General features: G+C 55.2%; 3 protein-coding genes across 3 annotated transcripts in view; 2 read left to right on the forward strand and 1 right to left on the reverse strand.

Annotated features, from left to right (window-relative positions):
* STX10 (syntaxin 10) overlaps window positions 1-22,770 on the forward strand; it is a 121,616-nt gene extending 98,846 nt beyond the window's left edge. The window contains exons 2-9 of the mRNA XM_050770726.1: window positions 15,525-15,678; window positions 15,920-16,089; window positions 16,242-16,336; window positions 16,735-16,797; window positions 21,440-21,547; window positions 21,956-22,062; window positions 22,155-22,249; window positions 22,342-22,770. Coding sequence (XP_050626683.1) covers window positions 15,644-15,678; window positions 15,920-16,089; window positions 16,242-16,336; window positions 16,735-16,797; window positions 21,440-21,547; window positions 21,956-22,062; window positions 22,155-22,249; window positions 22,342-22,418 — 750 coding nt within the window. The 5' untranslated portion in view covers window positions 15,525-15,643 and the 3' untranslated portion in view covers window positions 22,419-22,770. The remainder of the gene's footprint in view (window positions 1-15,524; window positions 15,679-15,919; window positions 16,090-16,241; window positions 16,337-16,734; window positions 16,798-21,439; window positions 21,548-21,955; window positions 22,063-22,154; window positions 22,250-22,341) is intronic.
* On the forward strand, window positions 7,256-8,032 carry LOC126942887 (60S ribosomal protein L12-like). The gene has a single exon (XM_050771028.1). The coding sequence runs from the start codon at window positions 7,397-7,399 to the stop codon at window positions 7,892-7,894; it is 498 nt and encodes a 165-aa protein (XP_050626985.1). The 5' UTR covers window positions 7,256-7,396; the 3' UTR covers window positions 7,895-8,032.
* On the reverse strand, window positions 10,965-13,981 carry IER2 (immediate early response 2). The gene has a single exon (XM_050770748.1). It carries the CDS (start codon window positions 12,678-12,680, stop codon window positions 12,009-12,011), a length of 672 nt encoding a protein of 223 aa, XP_050626705.1. The 5' UTR covers window positions 12,681-13,981; the 3' UTR covers window positions 10,965-12,008.
* Window positions 22,771-23,073: the final 303 nt, after the last annotated feature.

Raw genomic sequence — 23,073 nt, forward strand, 5'->3', positions numbered from 1 at the left:
GACCAAGTACAGCATAGCTTCGGGGCCTGCAGCTGCCATAAGCATCACTAAGTCTCATGACTATGGGGGAGGTTATCTTAGCTGTAAAAAACCGGAAGTCTCCCGGGCAGAAGCAAAGTCTCTGGGGCCTTTGGAGGCTCTCGGAATCTTCCGAGGGCATTTCTCAGACTCTCTGTAAACAGAGGGGACTTGGCTTGAAGCCTCAATTAACACAGCAGCTAATTCCCCCAACATAACTTCCCAGGGCTCCCAGGAGGAAAAAACTGTTTCCAAGGCTCCCAGCTCACTCCTGCCCCTTAGGGAGCTCCTAGACTGCCTGTGTCCTCCTGGTAGGCCCCTGGGAGTAATTCTCAAGCCAAGGGAAACTGAGACCCAGGATGCCAAGGGAACTGGTTCAGGGATCGTGGCCCCTAAATAAGCCTAGCAAGGCAGCTAGAACAGTGATTTGCACACATGGCTGTTCCTTGGATTTACCTAGGATGCCTGGGTTCCCCGACCCCATCCCTGTCCATGCCCTGGAGATCCTGGTGTAACCTATCTGGGGAAAAGCCTGGAACATCTCAGAGCTCAGTGCACAGGCTTCTCCCAGGCTAGCCCTGCCCTGTCCCTGACTGCACAGCCCTCAGCAATAGAAGAGAAAGCCCTGTAACTCCATTAAGTGAGAAAAGGTGTGATTCACCTCACCCCTGCTAATCACACTCACAAAAGCCTCAATTAACACAACAGTTAATCCCCGCAACAAGATTTCACCTCGGGCTGCCTCTCCCCCTCCCCATAAGGCAGGACCTGGGAGGTGCTCCCTGCAGCTGCACCCCAGGAAAGGGTTAACAGGAAGTGCCTGGCGTCCTGCAGCCACAGAAGCCCCATTGTTTTCCAGCCCGTCCCCTCCCCCTCGTCCAGGAAGACCCTCCGGGGAGCCCCTTCCAAGTGCCCTGGAGTCTCTCTAGGCTGAAGGCCAGCCCATCGGGAGAGTGTGCACAGGAAAAGGAAACCGGCTGGGTGCGGGCTGGGGAGGCACAGCTGTCACTGACGCATCTCAGGCCGGGGGCAGTTTCCGAGGAGGGGGCGCTCCACCTTGCCCGCCTGGTGTGTGTGGGAGGGGGTCAGCCCTCCCTACAGTCCCCATCTGGAAGCCAAAAGCCTTTTATTTGGGGTTCTTAGGTAAAACTGGATCCCCTGCCTCCCTCCAGCCATGCCCCCACCCCACCCCACCCCACCCCAAGCATCCCTGGGTCCGAAAGTTTAACACCCACCCCTCCTCCATCTGATTTCAGATCACTCCTCCAGGTCCTAACTGTCAGCTTTTTCTGATTAACTGTGCTGGGTGGGGTGGCCTGGATGGGGTTGGGGTGGTTGCAGGAAGAACTGTTGGCAATTCCCTGGGAGCCCGTGGGGGCGGGCTGGCTGAGGGTGAGCAGCTGGCAACCAGACAGGCCGAGGCCCTGGGTGGACAGGCCGAGGAGGAAATTAATTGGTGCCAGTCAGGTGGCCAGCCGACTGGGAGGACGGCACCGCAGGGGGCCCGGCCAGACAGTGAGGTGCGGGAGAGCTGGGGGATGGGCGGACGGTGAATGCTGGGATTATGTCTTAACTAGGACTCAACAATGTACTGGGGGAGGGGCCAATTGCACCAGGAGGCTCGAAGACAGGGCAGGGAAGGGCAGCAGGGCTGGGGCCCCTGAGTGTTTCTTCTGAGAAAGGGATTCACCAAAGGGCCAGGCGGGGAGCACGATGGGGGGAGGCCTCAGCTATCTTGGACATAAGTTTCGGGAGACACAAGCGCCCCTTAACACAGACATAGGTGGGATGACCCCCTAGGCTGAGCCTCAGGAAACAGGAAAGGTCCTAGAGCGCTTCTGGACCCAGGTGGAGGAGGTCTGGGCTTCCCTGGACAAACGTGGGGGTCTGAACTCATCTGGACACAGGTGGAGAAGATCCGGTCTCCCCCAAACACAGGTGTGTGGATCTGAGCTCCACTAGACACGGCTATGAGGGTCGTGGCCTCCCCTAAACGCTAAAAAACCGGGGAAGGTGTAGGTTTTCCTGAGCACAGCGGGTTCTGAGCTCCTCTGGGCTCCCTAAGTACACGTGGAGGTTTCAGCAACCCCCAAGCCAAACAGAGTAGTGTGAGCCTCAAACTCTGGCAAGTCCCATTACTCTTTCATTCTCTCGGCCCTTTTTCCCTGATTGGGAGCCGAACCCCCGAGGGCGGTGCAGAAGCCGCGACTTCCCCACGCCTCTGACGCCCCCAGGCCCTGGGCGCGGCCTCCGCCTCCGCCTTCCCGCTGCGCCGCAAGCTCTGCCCCCGCCTCCCTGGGACAGGCAGGGCGGGTACGGGAAGGGGGCGTGGCCCGAGCAACTGACCACGCGGGGAGTTCTTGGAAGTCGCGGGTTGCACCGCGCAGGGGCGGAGCCCAGGGAAAAGCCAAAGGCGGGAGTCAATTTGCATGCCCCGCCCCTGGGCGTGATAGACGCAGGATGGCTCGGCCCCGCATAGTGACGCCCTACCCACCTCCAACGCTAAGCCTCCCGCTCACATTTCCTTGGTAAGATCAAGTCCCTGCCCTGCCTGGCTAGCAACTGGGCCGCGGCGTGGCCTGCGTCGTCCCTGCCCCCGGGCGGGTGGACTTCGCCCAAGGTCCTGAAACCGGGTAAACCGGTCTAGGTGCTGCTTCTGGGTTGGTCCCGACCTGTGGCCCGGCCCTTGCCCAGATCTATAGCGGCTGAACTGGAGCGCCCTTCCCATAAGTCCTGCACGGCACAGCAGGGCAGGGCAGAGTGGGGAGAAGGCTTCGGGAGGGAGGACCTGACTAGAGTGTCCTTTATTTGCTGTCTTGCAGAGCAAAACTCTGGGCCTGTTTCCTCATCTGTACTCAGTGGACGTTAAGAGGACAGATCTCAAACGAAGGTTGCAAAGGCATCATTCATTCACAAAAACCACTTAGTTAACCATCTGCTAGACTTGGTCCCTGCTATCATGGAGGCCATAGGCTACAAGAGGAGACTAACTCAGAAACAACGGTTTAATTCTACAAAGGTAAAATTGCACTTGTGATAAGCATTAAGAAAAAAAATATTTATTTAATTTATTTATTTTTGGAGACTGTCTCGCTCTGTTGCCCAGGCTGGTGTGCATTGGTGCAATCTCAGCTCACTGCAACCTCAGTCCCCCAGCCCCGGGTTCAAACGGTTCTCCCATCTCGGCCTCCGGAGTAGCTGGAACTATGGGTGCGCACCATCACGCCTGGCTAATTTTTGTATTTTTAGTAGAGATGGGCTTTCACCATGTTGGCCAGGCTGGTCTCAAACTCCTGACCTCAAGTGATCCGCCTGCCTCAGCCTCCAAAAATGCTGGGATTACAGGCATGAACCACCGCTCCCAGCCCTGCAAAAATTTATTTTATTATTATTATCTTTTGAGACGAAGTCTTGCTCTGTTGCCCAGGCTAAAGTGAAGTGGTGTGACCTCGGCTCACTGAAACCTCCACCTCCCGGGTTCAAGCGATTCTCTTGCCTCAGCCTCCCAAGTAGGTGGGAAAAAGGCTTCTGCCACCACGCCTGGGTAATTTTTGTATTTTTAGTAGAGACGAGGTTTCACCATATTGGCCAGGCTGGTCTCGAACTCCTGAACTCGTGATCTGCCCACCTTGGCCTCCCAAAGTGCTGGGATTATAGGTGTGAGCCACCGTGCCTGGCCTCATTTTTTTTGAGACAAAGCTCTGTCGCCCAACTGGAGTGCAGTGGCGCAATCTTGGCTCACTGAAACCTTCACTTCCAGGGTTCCAGCGATTCTCCTGCCTCAGCCTCTGGAGTAGCTGGGACTACAGGCGTGCGTTACCACGCCTAGCTAATTTTTGTATTTTTAGTAGAGACGGGGTTTCACCATGTTGGTCAAGTTGGTCTTGAACTCCTGACCTCGTGATTCTCCTGCCTCTGTCTCCCAAAGTGTTGGCATAACACGCATAAGCCACCATGCCTGGCCAAATGTTTTAAATAAAGTAGCTCTTGATCCAAGTGTCAAATATAGGGGTCTTGCCTCCCATCAGAGACTGGTTGAATAAATAAATAAAATAATACCAGTCTGGGCAACATAGGAAGTCCATCTCTACAAAAATAAAAATAAAAAATTAGCCAGGCATTGTGGCATGTGCCTGGGGTCTCAGCTATGCTGGAAGCTGAGATGGGAGGATCCCTTGAGCACTCGACTTTGAGGCTGCAGTGAGCCTTGGATCACGCCACTACACTCCAGCCTGGGTGACAAAGCAAGACCCTGAATAAAAATAAAATAATTAATTAATTAATTAATTAAACTACTTTGGGAGGCCAAGGTGGGCGGATCACGAGATCAGGAGATCGAGATCATCCTGGCCAATATGATGAAACCCCGTTTCTACTAAAAATACAAAAATCAGCTAGGTGTACTGGTGGGTGCCTGTAATCCCAGCTACTCGGGAGGCTGAGGCAGAAGAATCGCTTGAACCTGGGAGGCGGAACTTGCAGTGAGACGAGATCGTGCCACTGCACTCCAGCCTGGGTGACAGAGAAATACTCCATCTCAAAAAATAAAAATAAAATAAAGGGATCCTTAGGCCGAAAGAGGGTTAGACAGGGAACGTTTCCCTAAGGATTTCCCCTTTGAGTTGAACTGGCTTCATTAGGTGAGCAAGGAAGCTGAAAGATCTCCAGGAGGTCACAGCATAGCCAGAGGCCATGTGGCTGAGAAGACTGTGGAAGTCTGAGGGACAAAAAGCAGGTCCATGTGGCGTGGCGCATCGTGGTGATGCACGATTCAGCCAGAGATGCGATGGCCCCAGATCAAGCAGGGCCTTGCGGATCACCATAGGAGTTTGTCCCTCTTCCAGAAGCAGAATTTTCTAAATTCCGGGAGAGTGTGGCAAAATAATTCAAGGTTATTTATTTATTTTATTATTATTATTATTGTTATTGTTATTATTATTTTTTTTTGCGACAGAGTCTCGCTCTGTCACCCAGGCTGGAGTGCAGTGGCCGGATCTCAGCTCACTGCAAGCTCCGCCTCCCAGGTTTATGCCATTCTCCTGCCTCAGCCTCCTGAGTAGCTGGGACTACAGGCGCCCGCCACCACACCCGGCTAGTTTTTTTGTATTTAGTAGAGACGGGGTTTCACCGTGTTAGCCAGGATGATCTCAATCTCCTGACCTCGTGATCTGCCCATCTCGGCCTCCCAAAGTGCTAGGATTACAGGCTTGAGCCACCGCGCCCGGCCTATTATTATTTTTTGAGACAGTCTCACTCTGTTGCCCAGGCTGGAGTGCTGTGGTGCGATCTTGACTCACTGCATCCTCTGCCTCCCAGGCTCAAGCGATTCTCCTGCCTCAGCCTCCTAAGTCACTGGGACCACAGGCACTCACCACCATGCCTGGCTAATTTTTGTATTTTGAACAGAGATGGTGTTTCACCATGTTGACCAGGCTGATCTCAAACTCCTGACCTCAGGTGATCCGCCCACCTCGGCCTCCCAAAGTGCTGGGATTACAGGCATGAGCCACTTCACCCAGCCCAATTCAATATTATTTGAATAAGATAAACTGAATCTCTCCAAATTTCTCCCTTTTCAACTTGCATCCCCCTTCTCCGCCCAAGCATAGTTTTCTTCCCTTGGAAACAATGTGTCCTTAAGGCTGGCTAATCTCTCTTTGAAACTTAAACCTGTTACTGTTTCAGCAGGATCTTTTGACATTGTTTTATTTTCATTGTAACCTTTTAAAAAACTGTTACTTTCTAAATAGGGAGAGTGATTAATAAGTGGGCTAACTCAAAGAACACTATTAGATGAATACAGTTAGCTGGGCATGGTGGCATACGCCTGCAGTTCCAACTACTCCAGAGGCTGAGGTGGGAGGACTGCTTGAGCCTAGGCGGTGGAGGCTGCAGTGAGCTATGATGGTGCTACTGTTCTCCAGCCTGGGCAACATAGCAAGACCCTGTCTATAAGTGATAATAATAATAGTACAGTTGTTATGAGAATATCACAAAATCCTGACCCCTCAACCATCTGAGGTTTGAGAAATTCTAAGAGTAATGTAGAAGCCACTGATTTAATGAGATGATAAATATTAAGCATGTAACACCTGTTTACCCAAAACAACCTCATTCACTCATTCAGGCCCAGTTTGGACATTGGTAAAATTAACAGAATTAACTTCTGAGTTAGGGCACAGATCCTAAGTAAAAAAATAAATACCTGCAGGTGCAGTGGCTCATGCCTGTAATCCCAGCACTTTGGGAGGCTGAGGCAGGCAGATCACCTGAGTTCAGGAGTTCCAGACCAGCCTGGGCAACATGGTGAAACCCTGTGTCTATAAAAAATATGAAAATTAGCCAGGTGCAGTGGTGTGCACCTGCAATCCCAGCTACTCAGGAGGCTGAGGTGGGAGAATCTCTTGAACGTCTTAGGAAGATGTTGCAGTGAGCCAAGATTGTGCCACTGCACTCCAGCCTAGGCAATAGAGCAAGGCCCTGTTAAAAGAAAAGAAAGAGCCAGGCGCGGTGGCTCATGCCTGTAATCCCATCACTTTGGGAGGTTGAGGCGGGCGGATCACGAGGTCGAGATCGAGATCATCCTGGCCAACATGGTGAAACCCTGTCTCTACTAAAATACAAAAAATTCCAGCCAGGTGCAGTGGCTCATGCCTGTAATCCCAGGACTTTGGGAGGCAGAGGCAGGTGGATCACCTGAGGTCAGGAGTTTGAAACTAGCCTGGCCAACAAGATGAAACCCGCCTGGCCAACAAGGTGAAACCTCGTCTCTACTAAAAATACAAAAATTGGCCGGGCGCGGTGGCTCAAGCCTGTAATCCCAGCACTTTGGGAGGCCGAGACGGGCGGATCACGAGGTCAGGAGATCGAGAGACCATCCCGGCTAACACGGTGAAACCCCGTCTCTACTAAAAAAAAAAAAATACAAAAAAACTAGCCGGGCGAGGTGGCGGGCGTCTGTAGTCCCAGCTACTCGGGAGGCTGAGGCAGGAGAATGGCGTAAACCCGGGAGGCGGAGCTTGCAGTGAGTGGAGATCCGGCCACTGCACTCCAGCCTGGGTGACAGAGCAAGACTCCGTCTCAAAAAAAAAAAAAAAAAAAAAAAAAAAAAAAAAAAAAAAATACAAAAATTAGCCAGGCATGGTGGCGGATGACTGTAATCCCGGCTACTCAGGAGGCTGAGGCAGGAGAATTGCTTGAACCCAGCAGGTGGAGGTTGCAGTGAGCCAAGATTGTGCCACTGCACTCCAGCCTGGGTGACAGAGTGAGACTTCGTGTCAAAAAAAAATTAGCTGGGCTTTCGGCTTGGAGGAGACCAAGGTGCAACTTTCTTTGGTCATCCAGAATCCAGGTTCTTCTGACATCAGCCAATTCCACCATGCTGCCAAAGTTCAACACCAACAAGATCAAATTCGTATACCTAAGGCACACCAGGGGTGAAGTGGGTGCCACTTCTGCACTGGCCCCCAAGATTAGTCCTCTGGGTCTGTCTCCAAAAAAACTTGGTAATGACATTGCCAAGGCAACGGGTGACTGGAAGGGCCTGAGGATGACAGTGAAACCGACCATTCAGAACAGACAAGCCCAGATTCAGGTGGTGCCTTCTGCCTTTGCCCTGATCATCAGAGCCCTCAAGGAACCACCAAGAGATAGAAAGAAACAAAAAAACATTAAACACAATGGGAATATTGCTTTTGATGAAATCGTCAACATTACGCGACAGATGCGGCACCAATCTTTAGCCAGAGAGTTCTCTGGAACCATCAAAGAGATCCTGGAGACTGCCCAGTCTGTGGGCTGTAATGTTGATGGCCGCCACCCTCATGACATCATAGATGACATCAACAGTGGTGCTGTGGAATGCCCAGCCAGTTAAGAAGCGCAAAGAAAAATATTTCAATAAAGGGTCATTTGACAACTGGAGGAAAAAAAAAAATTAGCCAGGCATTGTGGCATGTGCCTGTAGTCCCAGCTACTCAGGAGGCTGAAGCAGGGGAATTGCTTGAATCCAGGAGGCGGGGGTTGCAGTGAGCGGAGATTGCGCCACTGTACTCCAGCCTGGCAACAGAGCGAGACTCTGTCAAAAAAAAAAAAGAGAAAAAAAGAAAAGAAAAAAGAAGAAGAAGAAAAGAAAGAAGAAAGAAAAGAGAGAGAAGAAGAAGAAAAAAAAAATTAGCTGGGTGTGGTGGCGTAGTCTCAGCTACTCCGGAGGCTGAGGTGGGAGCACTGCTTGAGCCCAGGAGCTCAAGGCCACAGTGAACTGTGATCAAGCCACTGCCCTCCAGCCTGGGTGATAGAGAGAGACTCCAGTCGAAAGCAAGCAAGCAAGGAAGAAAAGGAAGAAAGAAAGAGAGAGAAAAGGAAGGAAGGAGGGAAAGAGAAAGAGAAAGAAAGAAAAAGAAAGGAAGGAAGGAAGAGGGAGAAAAAAAAATTAGCTGTGCATGGTGCCTGAGCCTGTGGTCTAACCTGCTTGGGAGGCTGAGGTGGGAGGATTGCTTGAGCCTGGGAGTTCGAGGCTACATGGCTACTTTGAGCCATGACTGCACTGAAAACTCTTGGCCTCAAGTGATCCTCCGACCTCAGCCTCCTAAATTTTTGGGGTTACAGGCATGAACCACGGCACCCAGCACATTTAGCACCTTCTATGTGCTAGGCACTCTGCTAGGTTTGTTGTAAGGATTACATGCAGTATCTCAATCCTCACAACAAACCTAAAAGGCAGGGACTATTACTGTCCCCAATACGTTGCTGGGGAAACAGGCCCAGAGGGGGTCAAGTGACTTGCTCACTTGCTCAAGGCTGCATAGCAAGAAAGTAGACCTGGTTGTCTCCCTCCAGAATGTTCTTCTTCTTCTTCTTTTTTTTTTTTTTTTTTTTGAGACAGAGTCTTCCTCTGTAGCGCAGGCTGGAGTGCAGTGGTGCGATCTCAGCGCACTGCAGCCTGTGCTTCCCGGGTTCAAACGATTCTCCTGCCTCAGCCTCCGGAGTAGCTGGGATTACAGGTGGCTGCCACCTTGCCTGGCTAATTTTTGTATTTTTAGTAGAGATGGGGGTTTCACCATGTTGACCAGGCTGGTCTCGAACTCCTGACCTCTGGTGATCCACCCACCTCAGCCTTCCAAAGTGCTCAGACTACAGGCTGAGCCACGTGAGCCACGGAGGGGCCCGGAATAGGTGCTTCTTACCCCACTCCTGCAGCTGGCCTTTGTCACTCAGCATCATGTTTCTCGTTCCGAGTTATCTGTGTGGCCTGTGTGTGTAGTTCTGTCTGGCTCGGGCCTTTTATCCTCTAGGGAGAACCCATCTGGGAGGATGGGCATATAGGCTGTGCTGTACGCAATTTGTGCCAATTTAGTACAAGCCAGCAGCAAACACCTTTCTGGAGTCTCCTGCTGCAGGCTTGGGGTTCCCTGCTGGAACCTGCTGGTCACAGGATGGGTGACCTTTTTAGTTTTCACAGCTAGTGTCCAATCAATTAGTCCAGGCCTCACCGATGTCATTTGCGGTGACAAGGTTCAATGCTGCCTTTTCTGATGGGTCCAATGGGGTCTTGGGGATGGGTGTGTCTCAAGGGGATGTGTCTGTAGGGTGTTTGTTCCTGCCCCATCTTCCGTCCCATCACTTTCAGTCCCCAGCCCCACGGCGGCCGGGCACCGGAAACCCCCAAGGCCCGGGCGGGGGCGGGGGTCCGCCAAGCCGCTTCCCGCGGAAGGAAGGGCCCGGCGGTTCCTGCGACAGGATGCGCGGCGAGGCCCCCTCCCCAGCGGCCCGGGACTTCCCCAAGCTGCGCCACGCTAGCGGGGGAGTAACTCCGACGTGGGTGCATTGAGCTACTGCCTGCGGTGTGGGGCTCCAATGCCCCCACGTCCCCTGGGGGAGTTGGGTGGGTCAGGAATCAGAGTAGGTGGCGCCTTTTAAAAGTCCCCCCACGTGTTCCCAGGAAGGAATCAGGCAGCCGTGGGGGCGAGCTTGGCTGGAGGAGAACGGTGAGAAGCTCTCCTTCACAATCCACACAGGAGGGGAAAGGGGGTGTGGGTTGGGCGGAAGGGGAACCAAAGCTCCCAGATTCCACCAGCAGACGTTTTGAGGCCGGTCTGCCCCTCCTTCTACACTCCGGCCACGGGGTCAGTTCCCCTGGGGTCATGGGAAGCCTGCGGCGGCAGAGCCAGCCGTCGGGGGGGCGGGGCGAGTGCTTTCCCGGCGCCTCCCGCCGCCACCACTCCCCGCACCTGCGACTCTTTTGTCTTCCCGACAGGCCCCCTCCCTTCGCCCTGGGGCAACGCCTACAACCCCACTCCTAAACATACGTGGGGGACATTGAAAGGGCTTTCTCCTTTTAGGGTGGTTATTCTAGAGCTGGGGAGTCACCCAAGCAAATAACTAGGGCTGTAATGGGCATTTTTAAAAACCTAAAGCCGGGTGGAGACACTGCTTAGAGGCCCATTTCACAGATGAAGAAACTGAGGCTGCACGTCCCTGCCTAAGCCACAAAGCGATTTCTCCAGGAAGATACGGGAATTGGGGCATAAATAGCCCTTCAAAGCTCACCCACTCAGCTCCACCTGAGGCTGTAGGGCCCCGGCCGCAGCTGATTCAGTTTGGTCTCGGGGTGGGGGCGGGGGGAGAGATCGACCACCTTTCAAGGCTTCAAAGGGCGATCAGGCCCCAGCTCCGCTTGGGGCACTGTTTAGTACTATCGTCTCAACTCAGAAAGCCCCGACCTCCCTGTCCCGGAGTTGTAGGACAATTTCAAGGGAACCCCCAAATCTGGAGGGGGCGGGGCTCCAGTTAGGGAATGCCCGGACAAGGAAAAGAGGGCCCAGCCCTCTCCCGCCCACGTGGTAACCGGTCAGACCGGTTCTTGGGGCCCCAGCGAGCCGCCGCCAGCCCCTGACCCTTTAACCCCGCCCCTCCCCCACCAGAGCAGAAAACCAGACAGCACCGGCTTTTTTACTCAAATGGTCTTTATTTTCCTATCTGACATTTCTAACAAAACGCCAGGTAGACGGAATTAAAAAGAATTCACCACACGAAGGGTAAACAAAACAGACCCTCAGGAACTCCCTGGCAAAGATATTCCCCTCCCCAGATTGGCCCAGTTTCACCAGCAACTGGTCTCAGCTCAGCTTTATGCCTTTCCACTGACACCCCCACCCCTCCAACATTCTCGTGATTCAGACCAGGAACTTCTGGGATGATTGTGTCCGTGTCTGAGGGAGGGGCACGCTGAAACCTGGGAACCTACTGGGCACCTCTAATGCAGATGAGAAAAACTTGAATGTGAAACTAGATCAGCCCCCGCTCTCACCCGAAGGTGCAGAGGCGCGGGACATTAACCAGCAGCACGCGGGGGTGAAGTGACTCAGGCCACTCTCCTCCCCACTCCCCAGGGCGGGTGCACGCCCCAGACCCTCCTCCCAGGCCCCACACCCACGCAAGGCGACAGGAAGCTCCCCACGCCTGCCCCATGACGCAACGATGACCGCTTACACAAGTATGTCAGTGGAGGGGGAAGGGGAGTGCCTGGAATTCTCCGAGGTTGGAAACGCAAAACCAACTCTTGAAAAACCTTGAAAAGGGCCACCACAGCCCCCAGTACAAAATCAAGTCCGACCCTGAGGAGATCTAAAAAACAAAACAAAACAAAAATACAAAACAAAAACCCAAGCCTCCCTTCTCCCAGTCCAGAAGGAGAGCGAAAGGTTCACGTCCCAGTCCACTAAGACAGCACCTCTGGGCGCAGGTCTCTGCGGCAGGCGCCCGCGCCCCCGGCTCAGACTCCTCGGTGCCGTCGCTGCACACTGAAGGCGATGGCTCCCCGGGGACAGAGTCCCTCTCCGGGCCTCTCAGCAGCCCGGGCGGCGGCTTCTCTCCACGGTTTTCGCGGGCGCTCCCCCCGGGATGGAGGGGGGTCGCCTCGTCTCGGGTCTGCGCCCTCCGGCCGACGGTTCGACGCGCGCTCTGGGATCTGGCAGCGCCGCTCGGGGTCCTCAAAAGGCCACCACGGCCCGCACGAGCACGTTGAGCATGCTGTCCGCCGGGCGGCAGGCGGGCTTTGCCTCGCACGCGGGCGGCGCCGTCGGAGGGGCCGCGGGGCTGCAGTTCAGGAGGCCGGAGAAGCGCCTCTGCAGGACGCGGGCCAGGTTGGGAAAGGCGCCCTCCGCTTGCGCCGGGGGCGGTTGCAGGCGATCGGCGACTTCGGATGACGCCCCCTCCTCTTCCTCCTTTTCTTCCAGCCGGGCTTTCTTGCTCGGGACCAGTCCAGCGTCCCCGCCGTCGCTCAGGCTGCTGCTGCGTCGTTTGCGGCTGACTTTGGCGGGGCGCGGGCCACAGTAGGCGGAGGTCTCCTCGGCTGTCGGCGCCTCCTGCGTGTCCATGGGCTCCGGAGACGGGTGCTCACCGTCGGGGGTCGCTGTCTCGGCCGTGGACTCAGCTTCCCGGGGCGGGTGCAGGCGAGGGTCAGAGGGGAGGGCGGGCGGCAAGGACACTTCGGGCTCGAGGGCCTCTACCTTGGCCGAGAGGTAGAGCTCCCGGGCGCTGCGCATGACCAGCGACAGCTGCAGACTCCGGTGCAGCCGCAGGCCACCGCGCTGCATGCGGGAGTGATACATCTTCCACACCGACAGGGTCATGATGCGCTGTGCCTCCTTCTGCACTTCCATGGCGACTCGACGGCGACGGCGGCGTGGGCTCCCGGGACGGACAGAACAGGCAGCAGGTGCACTCCGGACAACGGGCTCGCTCACGCCTCTCTCCACGAACCAACCCACGCGGTGACACTGCTAGGACGCTCTGCCCGGGCGCCCGCCACCCAGGCCCTTTTATACCCCCAGTGACGTCACTGAGAAACCCCGCCCAACCGAAGGACGCATCCGGGCTTTCCAACTCGTCGCGGCCAAACACTCCTTAAAGCGACAGAATGCGATTTACCCAGCAGGGAAAGCGGACGGGAACCCTGGCGAAGCTTCCCCCCACTCCACGCTGAGCTCTCTGGGTGGGCTCCTTTCTCTCGGCCCCGCCGATGCATTAGCGCCTTGGCCCAAGGAAGGGGGGCCGGGGATGGGGCTCAGGGCCTACCCACATGCTCGCGTCTGGAGGCCCCAGTGGGTCGTGGGTGGCAAGTTTCCCTTCACACAGGGAAAGACCTGGGTTCCAGCCTGACCATGAGTGTCTTCTGCACCAATAATCATGCTAACAGCGCTTACTACGTGCCAGGCTAGGTTAAGAGCTCTCCTTTTATCCGTAATTCACCGAACCGCAGCCTCCACTCCTCGGAGGATACTGTTCTATCTGCTTCTTTCAAATGGGGAAACCAAGGCACAGTCACTGGGCCAATATTTACTAGACAAACAATATTTGCTACTGCTGTGAAAGGAGGCCACTGGGGCCTCCAGCTCTTCGGTCTCTAGCGTACGACAGCCCTTGCTTGTAGGCGGTGAGCCGCTGCGGGTTCCCGTGATTCGTACCAAGCCATTCCCCCGCAGTCTCCTGCGACAGGAGCTCCATGGGTGGGTTTAGAGCTCGCAAGGCTGCGAAACCGGCGCGCACGACAGTCCCCGTGAACACGTGGCTGCCGCCCCCCAGACAAGGGGGGACGAGTTCCGCCTCCGCGCTCCGGGAGGCGGGGTTCTGTTGGGAGCTGGAAACCCAGCAATGCAGAGACACAGCAAATAGAAAACCTCCGCCCTACCCTCCGCTACGCGCCGTCTCTCCAAGAAATCCTAATTGCAATTCCTCCAAAAAAAGGATGCAGACTTGTTCGAATGGCTCCATTCATTCCTGGTGCGGGCCCTTTAAGGGGTGGTGCGCCTCCCGTTTCCGCCCGCACTGGCTCGCGGCGCCTTCCCGCCACCAGCGCCCGCTGACTTCCACAACTAAATTTGGACGGAGTGACGTAGGACAGTCGCGCGGGCCGCTTCCGGTTGCCCATATTAGGAAAGGGCCCGTGATCGCCTTACCAGGCGGTGGCGGGGCTTCCGGGGGGCGAGGGGCGGGACTTTGCGCTCCGGGCACGCCCCTTCCCATCCCCAGTCTAGCCAGCCCGAGCAAGCTGGAGCCCCAGGCTTCCTGACTCGCATTCCAGCCATGTGGGTGGGGAGGAGAGTTTCACTTCCTTCCCTCCAGGGGCCAGGAAGGCGTGACGCCAGGAAAGCACCCCGCAGCGGGTAGGGGCGACCGGAGGGCTCCCACGAAGGCCATCTCCCAGAGACGCTACAGAACGACCCTACATACACAAGAGACGACCCGCTGAGACCCCGTTCATCCCATCTCTCCCCTTCCCAATTATTTCCCCCATACAAGGCCCCCTCCCAGGTTATCCCTGACCCCTGCCCCACACTGATCTTCTCAGGCCTTGGGGCACCCTCCCGTCCCGCCCTCCCCCCGCACGGTGGGAACTCAAAAATTATTCCCCCTTAAAAGACCATTCCCAAACTCGTCCCCATTCAACGATGGTGCCACACTGCGACGACCTGCCGAAGACGCCCCCGTCCCCGCCCCGCTAACCTTACCACGGAGACCCCACAATGACTTACCCGGCCCAGGCGCTATCTCTGAGACCCCACGCAGCAACTCTGACGCGCAAGGGGGCGACCCTCTGAGGACTCCCTCGGATAACCCGCCCACCCTCCAGGGGAGACCAGGCCCCCTACCACTCAAAAATGTGCTTTCCCGAAGCTTCCCTCACCCCTCAACACACAGAGCGCCACTGTCACACATAGGGACGACCCTGAGTCCCTTCGCTGATATTCCTGGCCCGTACCCAGACGGAGACCCCACACAGAGGGCCCCCCTGGAGACCATCCTCAAAGCCACCATACCTCCCGCGACCCCCAGGCTCGCACCCAGAAAGAATCCGCGCTTCTGAAGACACCCACCTCCACGCACGCTCTCGAAGGTGACCTCCCCCCGCCCCTGGAATATCTGGGACCCCCACTCACGGCCACCTCGCCCCAAGGCGACCTCGAGGTGCCCCCAGCTTGCCCACTTCTCAGGAAAGAGAGATTTGGAGAATGCGGCAGAACTCCCCGCAGGAGCAGGCCCGCTCCTCGCCCCGCCCCGGCAGGGGGAAGGAAGGACCACCTCTCCCCCAAACCTTGCCCAAATCTGACACTCGGGACCCTGGACTGGGACGATCTCCCAGGTGCCAGCTCAGGGAGTCCATGAAAACGTTCAACCAATCGAATGAGCCCCTTCCCCAGCCATAGTCCCCAGCCGCCAGAGATAAGGGAGGCTACCATTATTTACATTGCCCGTGCCTGGAAGGGAAACTGAGGTTGAGCAGGAACAATCCGAGGAACTGAGCCTTGAACCGAGATTCCGAACTCGGACCCGAACAGGCCCAGCCAGAACTCCGACACCGCTCCCTACGGTGCAGCACAAGAGGGCGAAGGGGCGGGGCATGCGTACCGGAAGCTGCCTCTGCCCACAACCAAGATGGCTGCAGAGAGGGCGGAAGTGTCCGCACGTCCGGCCTCCGAGGCCTCTCTTTCTGCCCTGGCGGTCCCGCTCTCGATGGTGGCGTGACGGGGGGCGGGGGTGGTGGCGCGTTCTCCTGGGTTGGGAGAGAACCAGCCCGCGAACCCAGGCCGGGAGGGGGTTTCGGCCTGGGGGGAAGGGGATTGACATGTCTCTCGAAGACCCCTTTTTTGTAGTCCGAGGGTGAGTGACCACGACGGGGGAGGGCGGAGGGTGCTCCGTCCCCAATCCAGCTAGTGCCCGGGTGCCGGCTCCAGCGTGCCCGGCGGGCTAGGCAAGGCCGTCGGGGTGCAAAGTGGGAGGCGCACGCAGGGGTATATGGGGGTCTCCGGAGTCCCCCATGCGTTTGGGTTTGCAATCGGGGGCAGAGGCAGGCGGAAGGACCGCCTGCCCCCAGCTGCGCCCGCCGTGCCCCTGCCCGCAGCGAGGTGCAGAAGGCGGTGAACACGGCCCGCGGGCTATACCAGCGCTGGTGCGAGCTTCTGCAGGAAAGCGCGGCGGTCGGACGCGAGGAGCTGGACTGGACGACCAATGAGCTACGGAATGGCCTGCGCAGCATCGAGTGGGACCTCGAGGACCTGGAAGAGACCATCGATATCCTGGGGCTTTGTGGCGGGGGGTGGCATGGGAGAGCTCACTGCGGTAGCAGGGGGCCTGGGAGCCCGCCCTCGGGGAGGGCTAGACCCCTAGGGAGGGGGATGATGATGCTATCTGGCTCTGGCCTTGACCCTTGACTCTCAGCCCACGTATAGTGGAAGCCAACCCAGGCAAGTTCAAGCTCCCGGCCGGGGACCTGCAGGAGAGAAAGGTGTTCGTGGAGCGGATGCGAGAGGCAGTCCAGGTCAGGAAAGGTCCTGCAGGCGGGGAGTGGGGGACGGTTTGAGTGTCTTTTTTGTTTTGTTTTCTTTTCTTTTCTTTTTTTTAACAGAGTCTCTGTCGCTCAGGCTGGAGTACATTGTTGCCATCTTGGCTTACTGCAACATACGCCTCCCGGTCTCAAGCGATTCTCGTGTCTCAGTCTCCTGAGTAGTTGGGACTTCACAGGTGCCTGCCACCATACCCGGCTAATTTTTGTGTTTTTAGTAGAGACGAGGTTTCACCATGTTGGGCAGGCTGGTCTCGAACTCCCGACCTCAGGTGATCCACCCGACTCGGCCTCTCAAAGTGCTGGGATTACAGGCCTGAGCCACCGCGCCGGGCCTGAGTGTCTTTCCTCCCTAATGCTGTCCTCACCTCCAGGAAATGAAGGACCATATGGTCAGCCCAACAGCCCTAGCATTTTTGGAGAGGAATAACAGAGAGGTAAGCCTTCCTAACCCACTCGGTCCACCTGAGCGCCTGGGGGTGACCACGCCTTTGAGTGCAAGCCAGATCCCTCTGCATGTGTTCGCCTGTCCCTTTTGCGACAGTGCCCGTCCTCTCTGTGTGCAGTTGTCTTCTTGCTGTCTACCTGCCTGCACTTTCTCGGTGTGTGCACCTGAACTTCTCTGTGTGTATATGTCCATGGGTTCCTCTCTACTGTCTCCTCTGGGTCTATACTGGTTTCCTGTTGCAGGGGACGGCTGGGGGCCTGTGTACCTATCTGATTTCTGCTTCCATGCCATTTGTCCTGTTTGCAGCTGTTTCCAGGACGCATGCCTGCCTTTTACTCTTTTTTTTTTTGAGATGGAGTCTTGCTCTGTTGCCCAGGCTGGAGTGTAGTGGCTCGATCTCAGCTCACTGCAAGCTCCGCCTCCTGGGTTCAAGCGATTCTCCTGCCTCAGCTTCCCTAGTAGCTGGGATTACAGGTGCCCATCACCATGCCCAGGTAATTTTTATATTTTTAGTAGGGTTTCATCATCCTGGACAGCCTGGTCTCGAACTCCTCACATCTCACATCAAGTGATCTGCCCGCCTCAGCCTCCCAAAGTGCTGGGATTACAGACATGAGCCATTGCGCATAGCTTCCTTTTTTTTTTTTTTTTCCTGAGATGCAGTCTCGCTCTGTTGCCAGGCTGGAGTGCAGTGGCGCGATCTTGACTCACTGCAACCTCCGCCTCCTGGGATCAAGTGATTCTCCAGCCTCAGCTTCCTGAGTAGCTGAAATACAGGCACATGCCACCATGCCCGGCTAATTTTTTTTTTTTTGAGATGGAGTCTTGCTCTGTTGCCCAGGCTGGAGTGCTGTGATGTGATCTCGGCTCACTGCAACCTCCGCTTCCCGGGTTCAAGCCATTCTCTGTCTCAGCCTCCCGAGTAGCTGGGATTATAGGCTTCCACCAGAATGCCTGGCTAAATTTTGTATTTCTTTTTTCTTTTTTTTTTTTTGAGACGGAGTCTCGCTCTGTCGCCCAGGCTGGAGTGCAGTGGCGCGATCTTGACTCACTGCAACCTCCGCCTCCTGGGATCAAGTGATTCTCCAGCCTCAGCCTCCCGAGTAGCTGGGACTACAGGCACATGCCACCATGCCCGGCTAATTTTTTTTTTTTTTGAGACGGAGTCTTGCTCTGTTGCCCAGGCTGGAGTGCTGTGATGTGATCTCGGCTCACTGCAACCTCCGCTTCCCAGGTTCAAGCCATTCTCTGTCTCAGCCTCCCGAGTAGCTGGGATTATAGGCTTCCACCAGAATGCCTGGCTAAATTTTGTATTTCTTTTTTCTTTTTTTTTTTTTGAGACGGAGTCTCGCTCTGTCGCCCAGGCTGGAGTGCAGTGGCCGGATCTCAGCTCACTGCAAACTCCGCCTCCTGGGTTTATGCCATTCTCCTGCCTCAGCCTCCCGAGTAGCTGGGACTACAGGTGCCCGCCACCACACCTGGCTAGTTTTTTGTATTTTTTTAGTAGAGACAGGGTTTCACCGTGTTAGCCAGGATGGTCTTGATCTCCTGACCTCATGATCTGCCTGTCTCAGCCTCCCAAAATGCTGAGATTACAGGCTTGAGCCACTGCACCTGGCCAAATTTTGTATTTCTAGTAGAGACGGGGTTTCAACATCTTGGCCAGGCTGGTCTTGAACTCCTGACCTCGTGATCCACCCACCTTGGCCTCCCAAAGTGCTGGGATTAGGTGTGAGCCACCGTGCCCGGCCAATTTTTGTATTTTTAGTAGAGACGGAGTTTCATCATATTGGCCAGGATGGTCTCGATCTCCTGACCTTGTGATCCACCAGCTTTGGCCTCCCAAAGTGCTGGCCTCCCAAATGGCATGAGCCATTACGTCCGGCCAGCTTCCTTTTTTTTTTTTTTTTTTTTTTTTTTTTTTTTTTTTTTTTTTGAGACGGAGTCTTGCTCTGTCACCCAGGCTGGAGTGCAGTGGCCGGATCTCAGCTCACTGCAAGCTCCTCCTCTCGGGTTCACGCCATTCTCCTGCCTCAGCCTCCCGAGTAGCTGGGACTACAGGCGCCCGCCACCTCGCCCGGCTAGTTTTTTGTATTTTTTAGTAGAGACGGGGTTTCACCGTATTAGCCAGGATGGTCTCGATCTCCTGACCTCATGATCCGCCCGTCTCGGCCTCCCAAAGTGCTGGGATTACAGGCTTGAGCCACCGCGCCCGGCCTTTTTTTTTTTGTTAAATGGAGTCTTGCCCTATTGTCCAGGCTGGAGTGCAGTGGTGCACTCTTGACTCACTGCAACCTCCACTTTCTGGGTTCAAGCAATTCTCCTGCCTCAGCCTCCCGGGTAGCTGGGACGACAGGAGTGTGCCACTATGCCCGGCTAATTTTTGTGTTTTTAGTAGAGACGGGGTTTCCCCGTGTTGGCCAGGCTGGTCTCGAACTCCCGACATCAGGTGATCTGCCCCCACCTTTTCATCTGTGCATGTACCTCACCTATTTGGGTGTGTGCACTTGGCCTCTGAGTGTATCTGCATTTCCCCCCGTCATATCCTCATATCCGCCAATTTTATCTGTAATGTGCCTGCCGTGTGTGTGTGTGTGTGTGTGTGTCTGTGTCTGTGTTTCTCCCAACCACCCCTGTCAGTCTACCTTTTCTCTTGGTGTTCTCTGTTGATATTTTTCATATGTTGAGAACCACCAGCCTTTCTCTGTCCCTCATAAGCCTACATGGGGTCAGGGAGGGTCCTACCAGTTTGTCATCCCATAGCTGTGCCCACATGCCTTCCAGATGTGCTGCCTTGGGGGAATTGAAGTCCAAACTCTAAAATACATCTGTTGAAGCCGGGCATGGTGGCTCACACCTAAAAGCTCAGCACTTCGTGAGGCCGAGGCAGGTGGATCACCTGAGGTCAGGAGTTCAAGACCAACCTGGCCAACATGATGAAACCCTGTCTCTACAAAAAATACAAAAATTAGCCAGGCGTGGTGGTGAACACCCATAATCTCAGTTACTTGGGAAGCTGAGGCAGGAGAATTGCTTGAACCCGGGAAGTAGAGGTTGCAGTGAGCCGAGATCACACCAGTGTACTCCAGCCTAGGTGACAGAGCAAGACGCTGTCTCAAATAAACAAACAAACAAACATCTGTTGGGCCAGGTGCAGTAGCTCACGCCTATAATCCCAGCACTTTGGGAGGCCGAGGCGGGTGGATCATTTGAGGTCAGGAGTTCGAGACTAGCCTGGATAACATGGGGAAACCCCATCTTTACTAAAAATACAACAATTAGCCAGATGTGGTGGCAGGTGCTTGTAATCCCAGCTAAAATCCCCCCCGAAATAAATAAATAGTAAAATGTGACATTTACTAGCATTACTATGTGTTGGGTACTGCTCTAAGTGTCCCCCATGAATTAATTCTTTTTTTTTTTTGAGACAGAGTCTCGCTCTGTCGCCCAGGCTGGAGTGCAATGGCCAGATCTCAGCTCACTGCAAGCTCCGCCTCCCGGGTTCACGCCATTCTCCTGCCTCAGCCTCCCAAGTAGCTGGGACTACAGGCACCCGCCACCTCACCTGGCTAGTTTTTTGTATTTCTTTAGTAGAGACGGGGTTTCACCGTGTTAGCCAGGATGATCTTGATCTCTTGACCTTGTGATCCGCCTGCCTTGGCCTCCCAAAGTGCTGGGATTACAGGCTTGAGCCACCGCGCCTGGCCTTTGAATTAATTCTTTAAATCCTCATTTCAACCCAGAAAACTTCCCATTTTATTTATTTTTTTTGAGGCAAGTTCACTCTGACACCCAGGCTGGAATGCAGTGGTGTGATCTCAGCTCACTGCAACTACCACCTTCCAGGTTCAAGTGATTCTCCTGTCTCAGCCTCACAAGTAGCTGGGATTACAGGCGTGCACCACCACACCTGGTATTTTTTTTATTTTATGTTATGTTATGTTATGTTATGTTATGTTATGTTATGTTATGTTATTATTTTTTATTTTATTTTTTTATTTTTTGAGAGAAGGTCTTAATCTGTCACCCAGGCTGGAGTGCAGTGGTGTGATCTTGGCTCACTGCAGCCTCCGCCTCCCAGGTTCAAGTAATTCTCCTGCCTCAGCCTCCCGAGTAGCTGGAATTACAGGCACCCGCCACCACGCCTGACTACTTTTTGTATTTTTGGTAGAGATGGGGTTTCACCATGTTGGCCAGGCTAGTCTCAAACTCTTGACCTTGTAATCCATCTGCCTCGGCCTCCCAAAGAGCTGGGATTACAGGCATGAGCCACTGCAGCCAGCCCAATTTTTGTACTTTTAGTAGAGATAGAGTTTCACCATGTTGGCCAGGCTGGTCTCAAGCTCCTGACCTCAAGTGATCTGCCCACCTCTGCCTCCCAAAGTGCTGGGATTACAAGCCTGAGCTACCATGCCCATCCTGTTCTCTGCATTTTACAGATGAGGAATCTGAGGCACAAGGAAGTCAAATGACGGGGTCTCTGGGTCACCTTGCTAGTAAGTGGTGAGTGGGGAATGCAGGCTCTCCTGCCCCAGAGTCTGCCTCCCTGACTCACCACTGTGGGGATTTGTCCCCCATGCCCCTCTGGGAGTTGGGGTCCCTCCCCGAGCCTATGTTGTGTGCCCCTGCAGATCCTGGCAGGCAAGCCAGCTCCCCAGAAGTCACTCAGCGACCTGCTGGATGCCAGTGCAGTCTCGGCCACGTCTCGCTACATCGAAGAGCAGCAGGCCACACAGCAGGTTTTGGGGCCGGTGGGGTGGATCCAGGGAGGGGAGAGTCTTGCAGACCGATCTGAGGTCTGAGGTCCCTTTATGTTGTTGTTGTTGAGATGGAGTCTTGCTTTGTTGCCAAGGCTGGAGTGCAGTGGCGTGATCTCAGCTCACTGCAACCTCCCAGCTTCAAGCGATTCTCCTGCCTCAGCCTCCTGAGCAGCTGGGATTACAGGCGCCCACCACAATGCCTGGCTAATTTTTATATTTTTAGGAGAGTTGGAGTTTCACCATGTTGGCCAGGCTGGTCTTGAACTCCTGGCCTCAAGTGATCCACCTGCCTCGGCCTCCCAAAGTGCTGGGATGACAGTCATGAGCCACCGCGCCTGGCCTTCTGGGGTCCTTTTCAACAGCACCTCCCACCCCTTCGCTCTGCAGCTGATCATGGACGAACAGGATCAACAGCTGGAGATGGTGTCTGGGAGCATCCAGGTTCTGAAGCACATGTCCGGCCGCGTTGGGGAAGAGCTGGACGAGCAGGGCATGTGAGGCCAGGACCCTGGGGGTGGGCCAGGGTCTCTCGGCCACCCTGGTGTGTCTGGGCCGTCTGGGGCTGATGCCATCCTGTTCTTGGCAGCATGCTGGATGCCTTCGCCCAAGAGATGGACCACACCCAGTCCCGCATGGACGGGGTCCTCAGGAAGTTGGCCAAAGTATCCCACATGACGAGTGGTGAGTCCCCTCGGGGGCGAGGTCAGTCCTAGTGGGGGCAGGTTGTAGGTGGTACCCTCTCCCCCGGTGACCTCTGATCTTCTCGTTCCCAGACCGCCGACAGTGGTGTGCCATCGCCGTGCTGGTGGGGGTGCTTCTCCTCGTTCTTATCTTACTTTTCTCTCTCTGACCCCAGCCCTCCCTGGCAGGCTGGTCCGTTAAGCCTGGGGAGCCACCAAGCACTTTGGAGCTGGCCTAGCCCCCTAGGAGGAGAGGGTCCCTCCTGGGTAGCTGGAAAGTAGAGGTTCCTGCCTGGGGAACTGTCCCCACGGCTCCCCCCCAGAGCCAGTGGTACCCTTCAGGACCCTGGGCCGAAACCACCACCACTGGTCCTGTCTCAAGTGCACTTAGGGGGTGGTAGAGGCAGCGTCACCTCAGACACACCCCTCTCCATTTCCAGTTCCGGGACCCCAAAGCCATTCGCCCCTGTGCCTTACACATGTGCCAACCTGGAAATAAAACGTCAGCCTTTTTTATACGTATTTGTGTCGTGTGGTGTGTGTTGACTGCAAATGCGTGACTGAGCCCTGATTGGGACTCCCATTCTAAGCCAGTGCTTGCACAAGTGCCCCAGTGTGTCTGTGCACGTGTGCGTGTTCCGGATTCCTTTTTTTTTTTTTTTTTTTTTTGAGACAGAGTTTCACTCTTGTCACCCAGGCTGGAGTTCAGTGGTGCGATCTCTGCTAACTGCAACCTCCGCCTCTTGGTTTCCAGCAATTCTCCTGCCTCAGCCTCCCAAGTAGCTGGGATTGCAGGCATGTGCCACCACACCCAGCTAATTTTTG

This window comes from Macaca thibetana, chromosome 19 (genome assembly GCF_024542745.1).
Source record: "Macaca thibetana thibetana isolate TM-01 chromosome 19, ASM2454274v1, whole genome shotgun sequence".
NCBI classification, from domain to species: domain Eukaryota; kingdom Metazoa; phylum Chordata; class Mammalia; order Primates; family Cercopithecidae; genus Macaca; species Macaca thibetana.